The sequence below is a fragment of the Corapipo altera genome, unplaced genomic scaffold (genome assembly GCF_003945725.1).
Source record: "Corapipo altera isolate COAL_440 unplaced genomic scaffold, ASM394572v1 24b, whole genome shotgun sequence".
In the NCBI taxonomy this organism is placed as follows: domain Eukaryota; kingdom Metazoa; phylum Chordata; class Aves; order Passeriformes; family Pipridae; genus Corapipo; species Corapipo altera.
In genome coordinates this window covers 3,110,722-3,127,678 of record NW_020884888.1, presented here as the reverse complement: position 1 = coordinate 3,127,678, position 16,957 = coordinate 3,110,722, and the positions used below count along the sequence as shown (strand labels likewise).

The following is a 16,957-nucleotide window of genomic DNA, read 5'->3' as shown; positions in this document are numbered from 1 at the left end:
TTCAAACAGACATCACTTAAATGGTACTTAAAAAAATTCTGACCCTTATGGCTACAGATAAACTAACTCTGAATGACATAACTATGCTTTCTGTAGCTATGTATTTCATGTAAGTTTCTGTAAAGGAAAGTAGAGAGTCTTGAAATTATGCATGCCTGATGGTATTTGAGTGAAGCTTGAGGATTGTAAATAAACTATTAGCATGACCTAGAAGCAACCATGTCTCTCATCTGCACCGTGCAACTGGGGGAGCCAGTCCAATATTGTTTTTAAGGTGATGATGAGGTTTGTGCCTACCTTGACCTTATGAAAAACGTGAGCTGAGAGAGCAGGAATAGGACAGTGAAGAGAAACACTCATAATAGGAGCTGGCTTGGAGCTAAAAATCGCAGCAGATCATTTGCCACATTCACTTTGTAGCTCAGTCTCACATCAATTGTCTTTATGAAATACCTTGCTGTTCTGGAGGAGTTCATGTAGAGAATACCATGTAGTGTAACCCATTGTTATTGCTTACACAAACTCAGGGCACTGCTCACAACATGGGACAGGCAATGCATCTCTAACAAGCCCTAATCAAACTTTCATGTCATAGTACACTTCAGTAGGCTTCTGATCTGTAAAAACTGTCCCAAGTTAAAATTCCTAACTCCTATAGCCAAATGCCAAAGGAGGTTATTTGACTCTTCCTTCCCCACCACCCTCATTTATATCAAATATGGATTTAGGATACAAATTTTAAAATGTTTTAGCCAACATAGGTAGACACAACTGTGCACTCCTATACCTGCCTGATCTCAGGCAATGTTTCATAACTTTGGGATTCCTGGTTAGCTATTAACAGCAACAGCTCCCAGTGTAGCCCAGGAGCTCTTTCCTGGCACGGGGACTGCTCCTTTACAGCACATTTCAGTACATCTCATTTAAAGAGAGATATTATCTGAAACACTCATCTCTTGTTCACAAATGCATAATGTCCCTGAGACATCTACAGCAGTTGGCTATGTAAGAAAAGCAATTAGGAAAATGTGATTTGTGGTTTATGGTTTGATTGCTTTCTTTTAATGCAGGCTTTTAGCTGTGCTGCTAGATAGCTTTGTGTGGTCAAGCAGTTCTCAATATGCTCCGCAGACTGTGGCTCTGGGACTTCAGATGGCTTTCCCTGTAGAATTTAAAAGGGCATTCCCTTAACTTCATTCAGAACTTTCCTTGGATGACTTTGAGTCACTATGTCTGCTAGTGACCTCGCCTCTGTACACAACGCATCATTAACTTCTGTCCCCAGCATTTTTGTGATGTGGTGGCCTTCCTGGAGCAGCAGAGTCACGTTAGAGCCTGGGTTTGAGGCAGGGATGGGCTATAAGGGAGACCAATGCTTGGATCAGGCTGTCCCTGTAACTGGCAGTGTCATTCAGCAAGAAGAGTCAGGCTTGAAGGCACAGCTGTGTTTTTCAGGCTGACATTTGGAAAAAAAGGAGGACAAATGCTTGTAACTGTGATGCTGCGTAAAGAGGAAGGTTGTGTCACACAGTTCCAGGGAAGAAATACCCTGACAGGGACAAAACTGTGGGAAATCAAACGGGTGTTCAGGCTAGGGAGCCTGAAGCAGCTGCCCAGTAACAACCAGAGCTTCCCAAAAGGGTTCCTTGCACCTACATCAATATGCCAGAAACAGGAGAGACTTCGTGAAAGTAGAAGTTATTTCTGCTGTGCAAGTTCCTGTAGAGATAAAACTACTGAAAAAAAAACATACACAGAGGGAAGATACTACGTAGTTGCAGGGGGGAAGGGGGCTGGATAATTTTGCTGCACTTGGAATCTTACTATCTTACTCTACTTGACTTCTATTTGACATTTTAGTACATGAAATCATTTCCACATGAAATAATTAATAGATTCATAGATTGCAAGAGTTTCATATAAAGTGAAGCTCAGAAGAAATCCTGCAGTAGAGTATCCATCTATCATTACCTTGGCCAGAACATTTCAGAGTAGCATATTAAGGAAATTAATGAATGACAGCCATCCTATGGGAAGTACAGAAGAAGCAAGAGACAGCCTTGCCATAGTCCCCACTTATGAACAAACCCTTTTCGCAAGATCTCTCTGCAGGCACCCTTCCTTGCTCAGAAAGCCTGTTTTAAGCCAGAAAGCAGCCTTTACTCATTGCTGTAAATGAACTGGGAGCATTCATTTACATGTCAGATATGCCTACATACTGTCACCTGTCATGCCACTATGATGTTCCCTAGTGTTAGTTTTTCCCCATGTAAAAGCAGCTCAAAGAAAAACAGATTTCAAAGGCATATTGCTCTCAAATGTGAAGCAAAACAGAGTTCATCCGTGATAGATGGGGGAAATATCACTTTTATGAAGTTCGTATGATTCAAGTATTAAGCTTGAGATTGAAAAACCGATTCAAAGGTAAAGGCTTTCAGAAATAACTCTTGTAAAACAATAGTGTTTTTAAGAAAGGATAGAGTTCCTTATATCCCTTGTATATAGAGGTATATAGAGATATGTATACTATCTCTATGTATACTACTTCTATGAAGCCTAGCAAATGGATTTAACCCTGAGATAGGAGCTTGTTTCTATTTCAACAGGGAGATCAAACTGTCAGAAGTTCAGTACCTGTCCTTTCTTTCACAGAAATTAATCTGAAGTAAAGGGAGTTCACTTAAAGTAGTATAAATCAGAGCAGAACTTTGCTGGTTTTTCCTTTCTTCCTCTCATAACATAACTATCAGAAGTCATAATTTAGACTGCCTATGTGGAGTGTTTACTTCAGGAGAACTTTTTCTGATTACCCAGCAGACAATGTGATCATTTTAATTTTCCTTTCATTTTACTTTCTTTATATCCAATTCACCTGAAAAGCAGAGACTGGCCAGTCATGTTTCACAGTCCAAGCAACAGAACTGGGAAATATTAGAGCAGATTTTAAAAATCTACCTCTAAGCTTTAAAATTTCTAGACCTCTTTAATACATCAGCAAAGTTATCTCTGCCAGCTCTTATAAGTCATTATTAAATCACACTTGCTTCTTTTTGGGGCATAAAACATGATTTATAGCAAAGAGAAAACAACAGTAAAATTGATGCTGGGTGAAGAGCAGTTCTGCCACCCAGTTGTAAGCCATCAGAGGAATATTGCCGCTAAAATGTAATGATGAAGATGTTCAATAAAGCTGCAGTGTACAAACATCAACAAAACAAGCTTCTACTTAAAGAAACATGGTTTCTAAACTCTTGGAAGAAATTGAAGTAGTATCAGTCACCTGGTGCTTCCTGCCTGCAGCTGAACAGGGGTCGTTAAAATGCATGGCGCATTTAAGCCTGCCCAGGTAATTTTGGCAGCACCAGGCTGCAGAGTGATTATATGTCTGAAGCGACCGTCACCCCTAGCAGAGGGAGAGGCAGCAGCTGGGAACAGTGACCTCCTCGCTGAGCTCCTGGGCAACCTGCATCGGGTGTGCTCTTGCAGCTCAGAGTTTTGTAATTGGAAGCTTTGCTACAGGTAGGAAAAAGTCCTGAGCTAAAGCCTTCTGGCTCTCACCGACAACTGACAGCAAGCTTTGTTTTCTAATGAACCCATCAGTGAGTGCTGTTCGAGGCCCTTGAGCTCTATTTGTCTTTTTTCCCCGACAGTTTTCTGAATGGAAAGTGCTCAGGCATCACTTATCCAGACTTCTGAGTTCCAGTTTGAGGTCTACAAAGGTGAAAATTGTTTAGAAGGTGCTTCTGGGTAATGTAAATTCAATTTAGAAGGTAGTTATATCATCCCAGTGCAACTTTCTCAGTAGTACCTGCATTGCAAGATAGTACCCTGAGAATGGAAAGCATTTTCCAAATGGCATAATTAATGGACAGAGGAGGAGAAGCTGGGAAAGTACTAAAAGCAGTGCTACACTTTCCAGGGGAAACTGGGAACTCAAATGCTTACGACTACCCTTAATTTCTTTTCTTTCAGTTGTTCGTATATATAAAACTAGTTTTCTCCATCTGTAAGTTTTTTAAGTGTATATGATAACAGTGTTTTTCCTTTAAGCTCCATCTCCTAGAAGCATATGACTAAGTGAGAATCTTGTTCTTCATTATTTAAATGAAAAGGAAATGACAAATGAAGATATTCTAGTTTCTGTAGCTGCAAAATAAAACTCTAACCATTTCTCTCCCAAAAAACTTAACAAATAAGCATTACCTCCCTTTTTTTTAATTATTATTTGTATTTTGAAAGAAGCAAAGAAAAAAAGGAAAAAGGAAAAAAAAAGAGTGACAGTTTTTTATGAATTTTGCTTGTATTTTATGCATATACATTAAAACTTGCATTTGGTAGCCTTGTACACAGAAATTTATTCAGTGTATTAACGGAGAGTCATCTGCAAGGGTGGTAGAAAAGGGTCTATTAAGAATAACACACGGTGATATATGGGCAGTTGGTGTTGAGAGGTGAGTAGGCAGAGAATATACGATTTCTGCTCTACTCTAAGCTAAATCCCCCACCTTTTTGACAGGGACCACCTCCTTCTCTCTCTCTCACACACAGCGCATCTGAAAGTGCATGAAACTCCTTTAGTGGCATACAACACAGATTAATATATTAAATCCCATACTCTCAAACGTGAACAGTTGCATATTCCAATCATTTGATGAAGAATTATATCTTCAGTGGCTTTGTAAAATGTTAAATTGCTTATCTGGGCCAAATGAGTTGGAACCCTAAAATAATTAAGTCATAGGGCTTTTCCATCCCTAATTACAAGGGTTACTCAAATTTTTACTTTGGTCTATATCAAAAAGTCAGCAGTTTTCATTGTCAGCTTAGATCAGCTCAAGACTGATCTGAACTAAACTGAACATTGTTTTTAATCATAGAAGTAAAAAATGTTCTTTTCTACGTGACTGTTTATAGACATCACAAGCCTTTTATGCAAAAAATGTCAAACTCAATATACAAAGAAATGTGCTATATAGATAATAAAAACTGAATTCTTATAACATGAAATGCCACACCAGCAAACTTCAGGCTGCCCCAAGACAACAGACCTCATTGCTTAACCACTGTCAGATTTGACTCTATGCTGTCTTCCCTTCTCATTTAAACCATCACTGAATCTTGCCATCTCTTTCTTTTAAACAGTCTTCTTGCCACAGCTGAATTCCTTAGCTCTCTTTTACTGACATTTTCTTGCCCCACCCAAAGCAGCTTCATGTGTTCTGGTCACCTCCTTTCTCACCAAGACCCTTCTCTTCAATGCAACATAAGTGCAAAAACTTCTCTTCTGAGCTGTAGTGATCCTCATGTCTGCACATTGTTGCATCCTCACCTACACTCCTCTTTACACGTTGCTTGTTATTTTTTTCACAGCAGAAAGGGAATGCTGTCAAATAATGCCAGGGATGACCTTGCTGGGAGGGCAATTATACATGCTGGAGTTTGCCTTCAAAACATTTCTGTTTATGCTTTCAACTTCTTTCCTCACTTTGTGTTTCTGCTGTTTGTTTTGTCCCACCAGTGCCTGTCTATAACACATATATTCTTTGCATGCTGGGAGAATTAGATGGGGCTTCTGAGCACAAGCAGAACAGAAAAGCAACTTAAGCCTTCAAAATGCACTGGCTTTTTCATGCTATTTTCCTTTCCCTTTACTCTTTTTCTGTTTTTCCCTCTCATGCCCATTTTTATGTTCAAATCCTTCAGTATCTTGTTCAAGAATTTACCTTGGACTTCTTTTCTTTGCTACCTCAATGCCTGCAGCAATCACTGTTTCTCTGTTTGTGTGGCAAACAACTGCTGGTGATGGATTTGGAGCTGCTCTGTAATTATTTATGAAAGCTGTGAACTGTCCTCATTATTCAGATGCTTTCCATGTGATTTTATTTGGCTTAACACAGCAGGATACTTTGGAAAAGCAGGCAGGAACAGAAAGGATCCCTGGCAAAGATGGCCTTCTTAAAATGGCTGTGTTTGCCCGTGTTTCCCAAGGGGAATGATGCCATGGGCTTCAGCACTCACAGGGACTCACAGGACACCCAGGGGAATCAAGTGAATTGAGAGATGGGGAAAATTATTATCTTCTTCATTATCGCTCCACAGAAAAGAGAATGGCAGGAGAAAGCTTAATGACATCATTAGCTGTCCTTCCTGCAGACAGCCTATGGACCAGTGCAACTGATATGAATCATATTTTCATGCTAAATGATAGCAGTAGCAGATAGTCAAATGACAGCACCTAATTGCCTATGTGATTATGAGAGTACCAAGGTTTTATACATCAATGATATTATAGTTTTCCTAGGAAAAGACTTAACAAAGAAGGGTTTTTCTTATGAAAAGGTTACAATTTCTGAGTGTAAGAACAGTGCAGTTACATTAATTTTCCCCTTAGCCTCAGCGTAGATAAGAGAGCCTTATACAGCTACAAAGAGGTGGGCAACAAGGTTTGGTTTGTGGGGCTTTTTTAAAGGCGGAGGGAACCAAAGGAAGGACAAAAGAGTTTCCATCACTTTTCTGTTTCTTCAAGATAGTTTTTATGGAGGAATACATCATCCAAAACATAAGAGTACCAAATTCTCACAGGAAAACCTGAGACCATATTGAAATATAGGTAGAATGATTTTACTTTGTGTCATTATGGATATCTGGGAAATTTTAAAATGGAACAATTTTAAAATGGTCACTTGGTCACAGTAAAATAAAATTGAATGTCTTGTCCATCTAGATGGTGAGAAAGCCATTTTGAAAAATCATCTTGATCAAAATCCACCAGCACAGTGGGGTTCATCAGACCCTTGCAGAACAAGCAAAGATCCCATAGAAGACATCAACTCTCCAGAACAGTAAGTATATATCATTAGCTGCTGGTACAATATGAGGTACCCCTTGTTCTCCTGGGTATGCACATGCTTGGGTGCACATACTTGCTACTGTTTTAGACATATATTCCATCCTGGACGCCAGCTGCCTTGCTGACAAAATGTTAATTTAAATTATTACATTTCCTCAAAGCCCATATTTCTCTTTCATGCATTTTTTATGGGAAGATCTTCACTGTAATCCCCTTTCAGCCAGCCCTAGCTACAGAGAGGGCCTGAAACATCACCAACAGAGAATGTGAACGGTGCCTCCTAAAGCACCAGTAGGCAGCAACGTTGCACTCTGATGCCTCCCTGCCACCTGGTCACCACCTCGGGGAAATTTAAAGGATATCAGGGGCATGAGATCCAAAGGTGTCCCAAAGGCAAACTAACATATTGCCTTTCTTTTGTCAGAAACAACCATAGCTAAAGTTTCTGTAGAGAGTTACAGGATGAGCTGTGCCTGACCACCAGTGAATGGAGGAATGAAGAGGATGTACATAAGTGCACACGTCTTATGGCTCTTGTCAAAAGTCCAAGTCCTTCCACACACCTGCCAGAGGGGTTCATGGTGTACATAAGACATGTTTTTCTTCTCCAATCTTAAGCTAGCTGAGAAATAAAAAAACATTCTGAGGGCTTTTCAATGTTGCCATAGCAGCTGGACCTGAGTTTTGGCATAGGAAAGCCTGCACCAAGTAGTCTCCTTTAGAAACAATGCTGCAGCTACAAGGAGAGGGTGGCACAAAACAGTGGCTAGATTTTTGGAAGGGCAGGAGTCTTATGGTGTCAGCCTTTCTCTCTAGGAACCTATACAATAAAGTCATGTCCTACCCTCTAATAGCTGATCAGGACCTGCCATAGGCCAGAGCTCAGAGAAATGCCGTTTCATTTGTCCCTGGATCATCCATTTCCTCACGGCAGTCTGGTGACACGAGCATTGCTTCATCAGGATCTGAGCTAATAGTTGTCAGACTCCTGAGCAACTTAAAAGCTTATTTAAAAACAGAATAAATTAAACAGATTACTAGAATGAGTCACATGTTACATCTGTGACAGCAACTCTAATTTCAGATAGTAGCTACTCTCTTGTACTACCTCGTGCAGGAAAACACATGGATTTCTAACTGTGTCCTTACACTTAGAAAAAAATCCCAAACCAGACCTGCAAAGAAGCTAATACACACGCACACATACACACATACACCAAGAAATGCCCACAGTAAATGAAATATCCTGTAATTTCACAAAGGCAGGGCTCTTGCTGAGAGAGCTCTCGTGACTTCATGGGGCAGCAGAGTGCTTTAATGCACAGCTATTAGAGGCGTGTGTTTTCTTCAGCACCATTTGTCAGAAATAATGTTTTGCGAAAGCAGACTCACCCACATGTGGCCTCCTTACATTAAGAAAGATGCTAAGAAAAAGACAGACACTCAAATAATCCAATTGTCTTGATACAGATTTAATACAGACAAAAAAAAAAAAGGTGATCACAGAACTTCTAGGCTAGTGATAACTGATGACAAGACTGAGATTTTCTGAAGAGCGGGTCAGTACAAATCTGCACAGTCACTGACATTTATGGAAAGCAATTAATAAAGTCCTGCTAAATCGAAAGAGTGTCATTCAGCATTTGCACAGCTGTGAATGTGCCAGGTCCAAGGATCAATGTCTCCCCTGAGGGTGAGCTGGCAGTTTGAGAGCCACACTGCCTAGGCACAGTGGACCTGACAGAGAGGAGAAGTATAGCCATCTTCGGGACTTCCCTCTTTTTGACAAGAGATTGCCTCTCTCCAAACTTTTTAAGATATCCTTCTGCAACTGAAGGCTTGTCTGGCAGGACTTCTGTCCTTCAGTGGTTACTAAATACACAATTTTTGTCAAAAATAAAAGAAAGAAAGGAGTACGAAGCAAGTTGTAGTTTCTGTCTTCTCTTTCTCATTTCATTTCATACATAGGGCACCTGATAGGTATTTGCACAGTCTGAGAAACCTATTTCTTTTACAAGAACACAAATCTCGAGGACATTAGTCTGAAAAATATTTCCTCTTTGTCATGAGCCTGTGAAAGGAGGATGTTAAGACAATAATTTGCCTGCAGAACTGTTAACTCTTTGATGGCTGTTGGAAAAAGAATCATCCCAGCTTCCTGTGCTTGTCAGCACTCATTATAGCTGACATCTTCCAGCATAAAAACTCTTATAGAGTACAGAAAAGAGTTGATTTGGGATTTTTTCATTCTTTCTTACCACCAGTGCTATATTTCACTGTTTGCAAGTATGATTTCTTATTCTACAGTTGTGTCCAAAGTGAAGGCACAGCAGTATACATGCACTTCAGCCTCAGTAGTGCAGGAAGCTTTTTCACATTTGTTGATGGTGTGATGTTTACATCGTCTCAATCAGAATGTGAGAAACACTTGGTTTGTGCTTGTCTTAGACTTAGAACCCCACACCTAGGGAAAATGTGGTCTGTATGACTGTAAAGCAGCCCTAGAGCAGGAATATAGATGATTCTCAGTTCCTGTTGCATCTTAGTCCCTTTCCTGCTGGCCAGGATGCCATACATTATCCATACTGCCATGTAAAATTTGCCATACCTAGTCAGACCATCAGATAAGAAGAGCAAAAAGTGGATGCTGACTGCTTTCTCTCCTGTTTACACTGGCTACACAGTGTAAATTAACACTTCCTACAGTAGGCAAAACAGTGCCAGTGCACAGGCTCAAGCCCTGTGCTTTGATTTTCTATTGTGCTTTTTAGCATACTCCCTAGCACAACTATTTCAACTTGTATTCTCCTGGGTAATGCTCAGCAACAATCTGGTGTTCGGAAACCCTGTTTGGGGGATACTTAGCTGCGTGGATAGATGTTGCACCATGCCAGTTCATCTGAGGTCCAGAGAGCAGGCTGAATCAGTTCAGAATAGATATAACAGTTCATTTCCCAGCAGACTGAGTTGTCTCTCACACACACAAAGTCAACTCTTTCCTGCTGGGCAGTCCTGCTTGCTTATCTAAAGATCTCGTCAGTCAGCTTATCTGTGTGATGGCTGCATGAATACATTCAATGGTTTATCTTCTGTGACCCTCAAAGTCATCCTTCTGTGCGCCTTCATTTCTGTCTATTGTCCTGTCTCATCCGTGACCTACATCCACTCAATTAATTTTTGGCACTGTTAAAAATTTATACTGTTCTCATTTTAACAGCAACAGTACGTAACAGTCTTCCAGATCTCTAAGTAAAGGTGATGATAGATTTCTGCAGGAACCCACTGAAACCTACCATTTTAATAGACTATTTCTATATGCAGGGTTTTTTTGTAACCTTCAAAGCATAACTTCAAAGCATAACTGGAGCCAGTTATTTTAATTTTAGTAACTAAAAATTCTCATTTTAAGAATTTGGTTGTGGATGGATTATTGCATTAACAGCCATATGCCTCAGCATGAACATGCTTCTGTTATTCAGTTTTTTCATTGACAGTGGATCATATTAGTCTGTGATCTTACTCAAATCTGTTATTAAAATATAGTAGATTTAGAATGATTTATTTACTTGCTTGTTCAACATCTTGCTTTATTGTAGTCTTTAAAACTGCTCCAGCTTCCCTGCAGCTGCTAAAAATCAACATTTATGGGCTGCAGAATTAACTGAAATAATCCCTAAGTGTTTAGACACAGTTTACACACTCCCGCAGAACTTTGGATGCTTGACAGTTACAGTACTTGTTTCTGTCCCCCCACACAGCAATAGATCTCAGTAGTAGTTTTCTATTACAAAACCAAAATATTTTTTCAAATGCCTCTGCCCCCTTTGGGGTATTGTGCATTCCCATGTGCATTGCATTGTGTTCCCATTTACACTGACATTGGAAGTCAAGATTTTACCTGATTTATATTTTCCTAATAAATGGTATTTCTGTACAGAGCTGAGGACATATGTCCTGTCCTGTTAGGTGGCTGCTCTGTGCGTGGCACCACCTTTCCTTTCCATGTCCTTCAGTGGTTGTCTATGATTCTAGACCCACTAATACTAACCATTCCCTCTTCAAAATACTGGACCATATATATGCTTTCATATTCATAGAATTCTGGAAGGGACCTTGAAAGGTCAACCAGTCCAATCCCTGCAATGAGCAGAGACAATTTCAACTACATCAGATTGCACAAAGCCCCATCCAGCCTGGCCTTGAATGTTACCAGGGATAGGGCATCTACAACCTCTTTGGGCCATCTACCCCAGTGTTTCACTACCCTCATCATAAAAAATTTCTTCCTTATATCTAGTCTAAATCTAGCCCCTTTTAGTTTAAAATCATCCAGTGTCCTATCACTCTACGCCCTTGTAAAAAGTGCCTCTCCATCTCTCTTGTAAGCCCCCTTTAGGTACTGGAAGGCTGCTGTAAGGTCTCCCTGGAGCCTTCTCTTCTCCAGGCTGAACAACCCCAGCTATCTTAGCCTCTTTTCATGGGAGACATCCTCCAGCGCTCTGATCATTTTTGTGACCCTCCTCTGGACTCATTCCAGGTCCACATTCTTCTTATGTTGGAGGCCCCAGATCTGGATGCAGTACTTCAGGTGGTGTCTCATGAGGGCAGCATTACCTCCTTTGACCTGCTGGCCATGCTGCTTTTGATGCAGCCCAGGATGCAGTTGGCTTTCTAGTCTGCAAGTGCACATTGCTGGGTCATGTCTAGCTTTTCATCCACCATCATCCTCAACTTCTTCTTGACAGGGCTGTTCTTGATCTCTTCATCCCCTAGCTTTTATTGATATTGAGGGATCCCCCAAAAGCACTGACAACACTGGTGTGGCAGGGGAGGGAGAAGAGAAAAATCACTGATATTGCAAAAAAAGCCCTAGAAAGAGTGAGGCAAGGCACAAACCCTACAAAGAGAAGCAGGTCACAAGATTTACTTTCGCTTAAGGAGAAAATAGCAGGTTTGTTTGGATTTTTTACTTGTTTTGTTTTGTGTTCCCCTCTAAGGGTTCTGTCTAAACTCTTTATTGTGTGTGAGTCTCCAGGCTACAGTTCTCTGCCCCAATTCCAGGAACTAGTTTTCAAGTGAAAGCAAACTTTTAAGTACAGTTAAAGGAAAATTTGCCACTCACTGCAGCCACCATTGGCATAGCTAAATAAACATGCTTTGTCCATGGTATGGCTAACACTGAAATGGATGAAAAAAACAATCCTATTCACTTGATTATGCAACTGGATTCTTTTGGAATAGCTTCAAAAAGCTCTTTAATGAGAAGTCTATAACAGTTGAACAGAGTAAGCATTTCCACTGGTGGGAAAATAAGCACAAGCAATTCTGCATTTGACCCTGCAACAAGAGATGGAATGACAATCCGCAGCATCAGGCTCATAAGGATTCAGCACATGGAAACAGCGAGCCATGCCACCTCTGCACTCCTTGGGAACAAGGCATGATTTCATTGATAGCATCAGAAAGAGCTGGGCACAGTAGCAAAATAACAATGAATGGATTTTGTTTAGTCCCAGGAATGCATTGCCAGCACTAGAATGATCACCACTGTGGATTAACATTGCATGAAACTTTTATAGGGAGTTTGAGGGCGAAAAACAATGAGAGTTTCCTGGATAGACAGACAACATCTATTTCTACTGCATATCTCTATAAGCAAGCCATAATTTGTAGTGAAGAAGCAAAAGAGTATTACATTTCTTACTGTTTGAATTTAAAAGCTGTACTGCTTGGTCCCTGAGCAGTGCAATGGATGCTTGGTATTTGTCTCTACTTCCTAACACAAAGCAAAAAAGAAATTAAATGTTGTTTGAATTAGAAAGGCTGTCCAAAGACTAGCTTTCAAACATACACCTCTTATAAAGGCCTATACACAGTCATTATATCAGATAACAGGGAAACATAAATTTACTGATAAAATGCTTCCTATGGGCATTTTTCTTCTGGAATCAAAAAGCCAGTCTTCAGTTCAGCTCAGTCACCTTGACAACTGTCTTCTCTTTAGAAAGTGCCTCTGTGTTTCAAGGGTGACTGTCTCCAAATGCTAAGCCATCTTGTTGATAACATCTTGATGACTGAAAATATCTCTTACACTAGCAAACATCAACTGGATTTTGATTTTGTGAAAGGTGCTAGTATATTCACAGCACAGGGGTAGCGGAGCCCCTCGTGGCACCATCTTCTCCAGGGAGAGGGGTTAGATGGGATACCTGTGAGCACAGTTTAGTATCTATTTAAGAAAAACCTAATACAAGATATCATTATGTCAACCTGCTTGGGAAAATGAATAGAGAATGTTAGGTTCTTAAATACTGAATTTTGGTGGTAGGTTAGACTGCTTTTATAGTGCCAACTCCTCAGGCCCGTAGCACTGACTGCTGGAACTCAAAAGCGTCCATCACCTCAAAAGCACAGACAAAAGCTTTAAAGAGGAACTACTTGGAAAAACCCATCAGTCCCAATTCCCACCCACCACGCACCTGTGTTTGCCTTAGCTGGAGTTGCAAAAATGCCATCCTTAATCCTTGTGATAAGTGGTGCATGGCTTAAAATTCTGTGACCTCATGCATGTCTACACAGTTAGCCAGGGCTCTGCATGCAGTAGATAGCTTTACAAGGGGCTAGGGGGTCACCAAGCCATTCACCCCTATTGCAAGCTTAAGGTTTTCCCTTTTCATGGCATCAGCACTCTAGCAATTAACCTGAATGTGCCTGGGAATTTTACAAGGTTGTGGGATGCTGAGAAAGCACCCTTAGATTCCTCTGTCATGTCTAACCTGTCAGAAAAATTCCCCAAGGGGAAATAACATCATGGTGGCATAGCTCAACAGCAGCAAGTGCAATGCTCTTGGCATTAACCCTCCCAGTCGCAGCAGCAGGCACAGGAAACATCCTAGCAGCAACCTGTGAACATATCAACCATGTAATGCATTACATCTTCCCTTTGGCTAACCCCTCTCTCTCTCTGTCTCTCCTTCAGCATACAGCGTCGGCTGTCCTTGCAGCTGCCCATCCTTCACCATGCCTACTTGCCGTCCATAGGAGGAGTGGATGCGAGCTGTGCCAGTCCGTGTGTAAGCCCCAGTGCAAGCCCTCGGCACAGACATGTGCCGCCCTCCTTCCGAGTGATGGTTTCAGGGCTGTAGGAGAGGGAGATCAGTGCTTCCTGAACTGCTTTTAAGTACTCAATGACTGGACTAAACATCTGACCTGGAACTCTGCTACAAACATGTAACATTGGCTCTTACCACAGAGGAACTGCTGCTGAGGCCCTCATCACAGGAGTGCCCGTGTAACTCATGTGGGAAGGCAAAGGAGAAGGACACAAGGAGTTTGATCTGTAGCCTTATTCATGGAGTTTTTATTTCTTCACCTAGAAGTCACTGAAAAAAAAAACATTTCTTCCAAAATTTCTACTAGCAACAACAAGGCTGGGAAATACGGATCTTGCAAAAAAGACACTAGGGAAAAAAAACCAAACACTCAAATGTCACTGAGCTTTGTGTGGCTGCTGAGAACATGCAATTCTATACTGTATCCGTGTAAGGAAAATGCAGTGGTTGACCTATACCATGTTGAAATAGATACACTCATTTTTACAAGAGTTGTGTAAAATTGCTGGAAACATTCTGCACTGGTTAGTCTTGCTTGTTTTCATTTCAGGTGATGATGTTCAGTAGGAAGGAATTGTGAGAAATGATTCCTCAGGTGTCATTGAGACTGCAGTGCTGTGAGCAGGGTCACCTCTATCTTGCAGCTATATGTGAAACCCAAGCAGAGCCAGAAGCTCCAACTCTGAGTTGCCACCGGCTGGAGAGCTGCTAGTTGCAAGAGGAGTACTTTGCCCTTCTCCAGGGGCAATGGTAGTAACTGCTGACCATCTGCAGCTTCATTTTTAGCAAAGTTTTTGCACCTATTTCAGAATAAACACCACCAATCATAACACACTAAACTGTCTGGAAAAGTCCTAGGGCTGATAACTCAGGAAACTGAGGACAGATGGGTAGTAAAGTCTTAATGTCACAGGATGAATTGTTTTTCCTAATTTGTTTGAATTGTATCACACATAATTACAATAAAATTAATTTAGTTGACTTGGAGAGGGGGAGGGGCTAGGGCACAGCACTTTGCTGCTGCAGGCAAAGCCTGCAGAGCACATAGATGTGAATATACACCATGTTTGCTTCGTACCTGTGTGTGACAGTTGTAGCAGATAATAGAGAGGACAAATCCAATTTACCAATAGAATATTTTATCTGAAGCCTAAAAGGACTGTGAAAAAAAAACAAAGGGTTTTATACTTTAGCTCCATTCCCTGAACCGAAGCAATTAGGAGGAACGATAGTGGCGTACCATCTGAAGCAACTCTGGAGCCAAACCCTCAGGCACAGGTGAGACACACATGCAGCTTCTTTTTCCAAGGGACTGGAAATGTGTCCTCTGACTTCCAGGGCTGTTTGCTGAAAGTAGGGGGAAAAAAAACCACATGAAGCACCCAGTGGGCTCTCAGTTTTCTTTGACCAACACCTGTGCATCTCAGACCAAACGTTTGGAACGACATACCTACAAAGGTTTACAAATAGCAATGACTGAAGCACAGTTGAAGGGGTTCATTAGCTGAGGGACTTAACTGCAGCTTTGACAAGCTAGCATAAATCTCCATTAAAAATAAAATACTCCTCATAGTGGCCAAAACCAACATGAATATGTATCTGAATCTTACAATCAGGAGCATCACAAAATATTTCACTTGGCACATACAGTAAGAGAGGGTATGGAAATATCTGTAGTTTTTAGAACAAAAAAAACCTGTAAGTATAATCACAGATAAAATAGAACTCATTACTCTGTTTAAGCACTAAACACTGACGTTGTCACTCAATGTGTGTTGACAGTATTCTCTTGCTTTATTAATATCATCAGGGCCTGGTTTATTTTAAAAGGAATGTTAATTTTTAAAAAGAAAATTACAATATTGTATATAATGTATACACGAAGATCTCTGTAGAAATATTATTCCAACTTAGCAGGAAAAAAATTCAGAAGTATCGGACCATTGGAGGTGAGTGTGTGTGTGTGTGTGTCTGTAACTTCGTGAATACTGACTGTGTGATGTTTATTAGGTTTAAACCATGCAGTACATTCTTTGTCTCAATGATACTGTAGTTTCTCCCATAACATGTTTTTTACTTTACTGCAGATAACAAGACCAACCAAGTGAATATAGCTATTTAATGTTTCTGTTCTTTTATACTGCAGCAAAAATGTACTGTAAATTTATGAAGAGGCTGTGCCCCAATGGCATTTTCCAATGATGTTAGTGCACAAATGCTTTAAACTAGACTGGAACTGCCAGAATAAAATGTAAATGAAGAATTTCTTGTATAACCTTATACTGCATGAGATCAATTTTTAATAAATTGTTGCAAATCTGTTTTTATGAATAAAATATGTAAAACCTAGCCTTTTGGACTCAATGCCCTCTTCCCCATAGCAAAACCATTTTTAATGAGAGTGTGTGTGTATATAAACATAAGTATATATAAAAGCCTCCTTGGAGAAAGAGGAATCCTATTACAACACCACATTTTAATAAAAATGTAATATGTAATAAAAATACACATCCTAGTAGTTGAAGGGTTTGCATTTTGACAAAATAGATAGATGAGCCTCTGCCCTAAAATACAGTTACTGCAGTACTCATGAGTGAAGTCTAAGACCTTTTTTAAATGGGAAAATAATATAACATATACTGAACATTTATATCCAAACTATACTTAATCCACTCACTATTCTGTCTTGCACTACAGTGAGTGTGAATTCAGAAGAGAATGATTTTACTATTTCACATAAACTATTGAAATTGAGCCAATCTTCTAGCTCAATAGTAAAATCTCTTCTTCACCAAATGAGAAGTTTCTGAGAGTAAACACTGATCCAATTGCTTCATGTAGGCAAACACTAAATTTCTCCATTTAGTTTCATTCGTGTAGTGGGGTTTGTGTCCTAAAGCAGGTTCTTCTATATGGCAAAAGAGGAGGAGGGAGAAAACACAGGGCAATGAGATAGCTAGAAGAAAGAGCATTTTGAGATTTTTGCTTTTCAACA

General features: G+C 40.3%; 1 protein-coding gene across 2 annotated transcripts in view; it reads left to right on the top strand.

Annotated features, from left to right (window-relative positions):
• Positions 1–16,311, top strand: part of GABBR2 (gamma-aminobutyric acid type B receptor subunit 2) — a 476,962-nt gene extending 460,651 nt beyond the window's left edge. For both annotated transcript variants that reach the window (XM_027643926.1, XM_027643927.1), the window contains exons 18-19: positions 6,725–6,842; positions 13,830–16,311. In XM_027643926.1, the coding sequence (XP_027499727.1) occupies positions 6,725–6,842; positions 13,830–13,995 (284 nt within the window). In that variant the 3' untranslated portion in view covers positions 13,996–16,311. The remainder of the gene's footprint in view (positions 1–6,724; positions 6,843–13,829) is intronic.
• Positions 16,312–16,957: the final 646 nt, after the last annotated feature.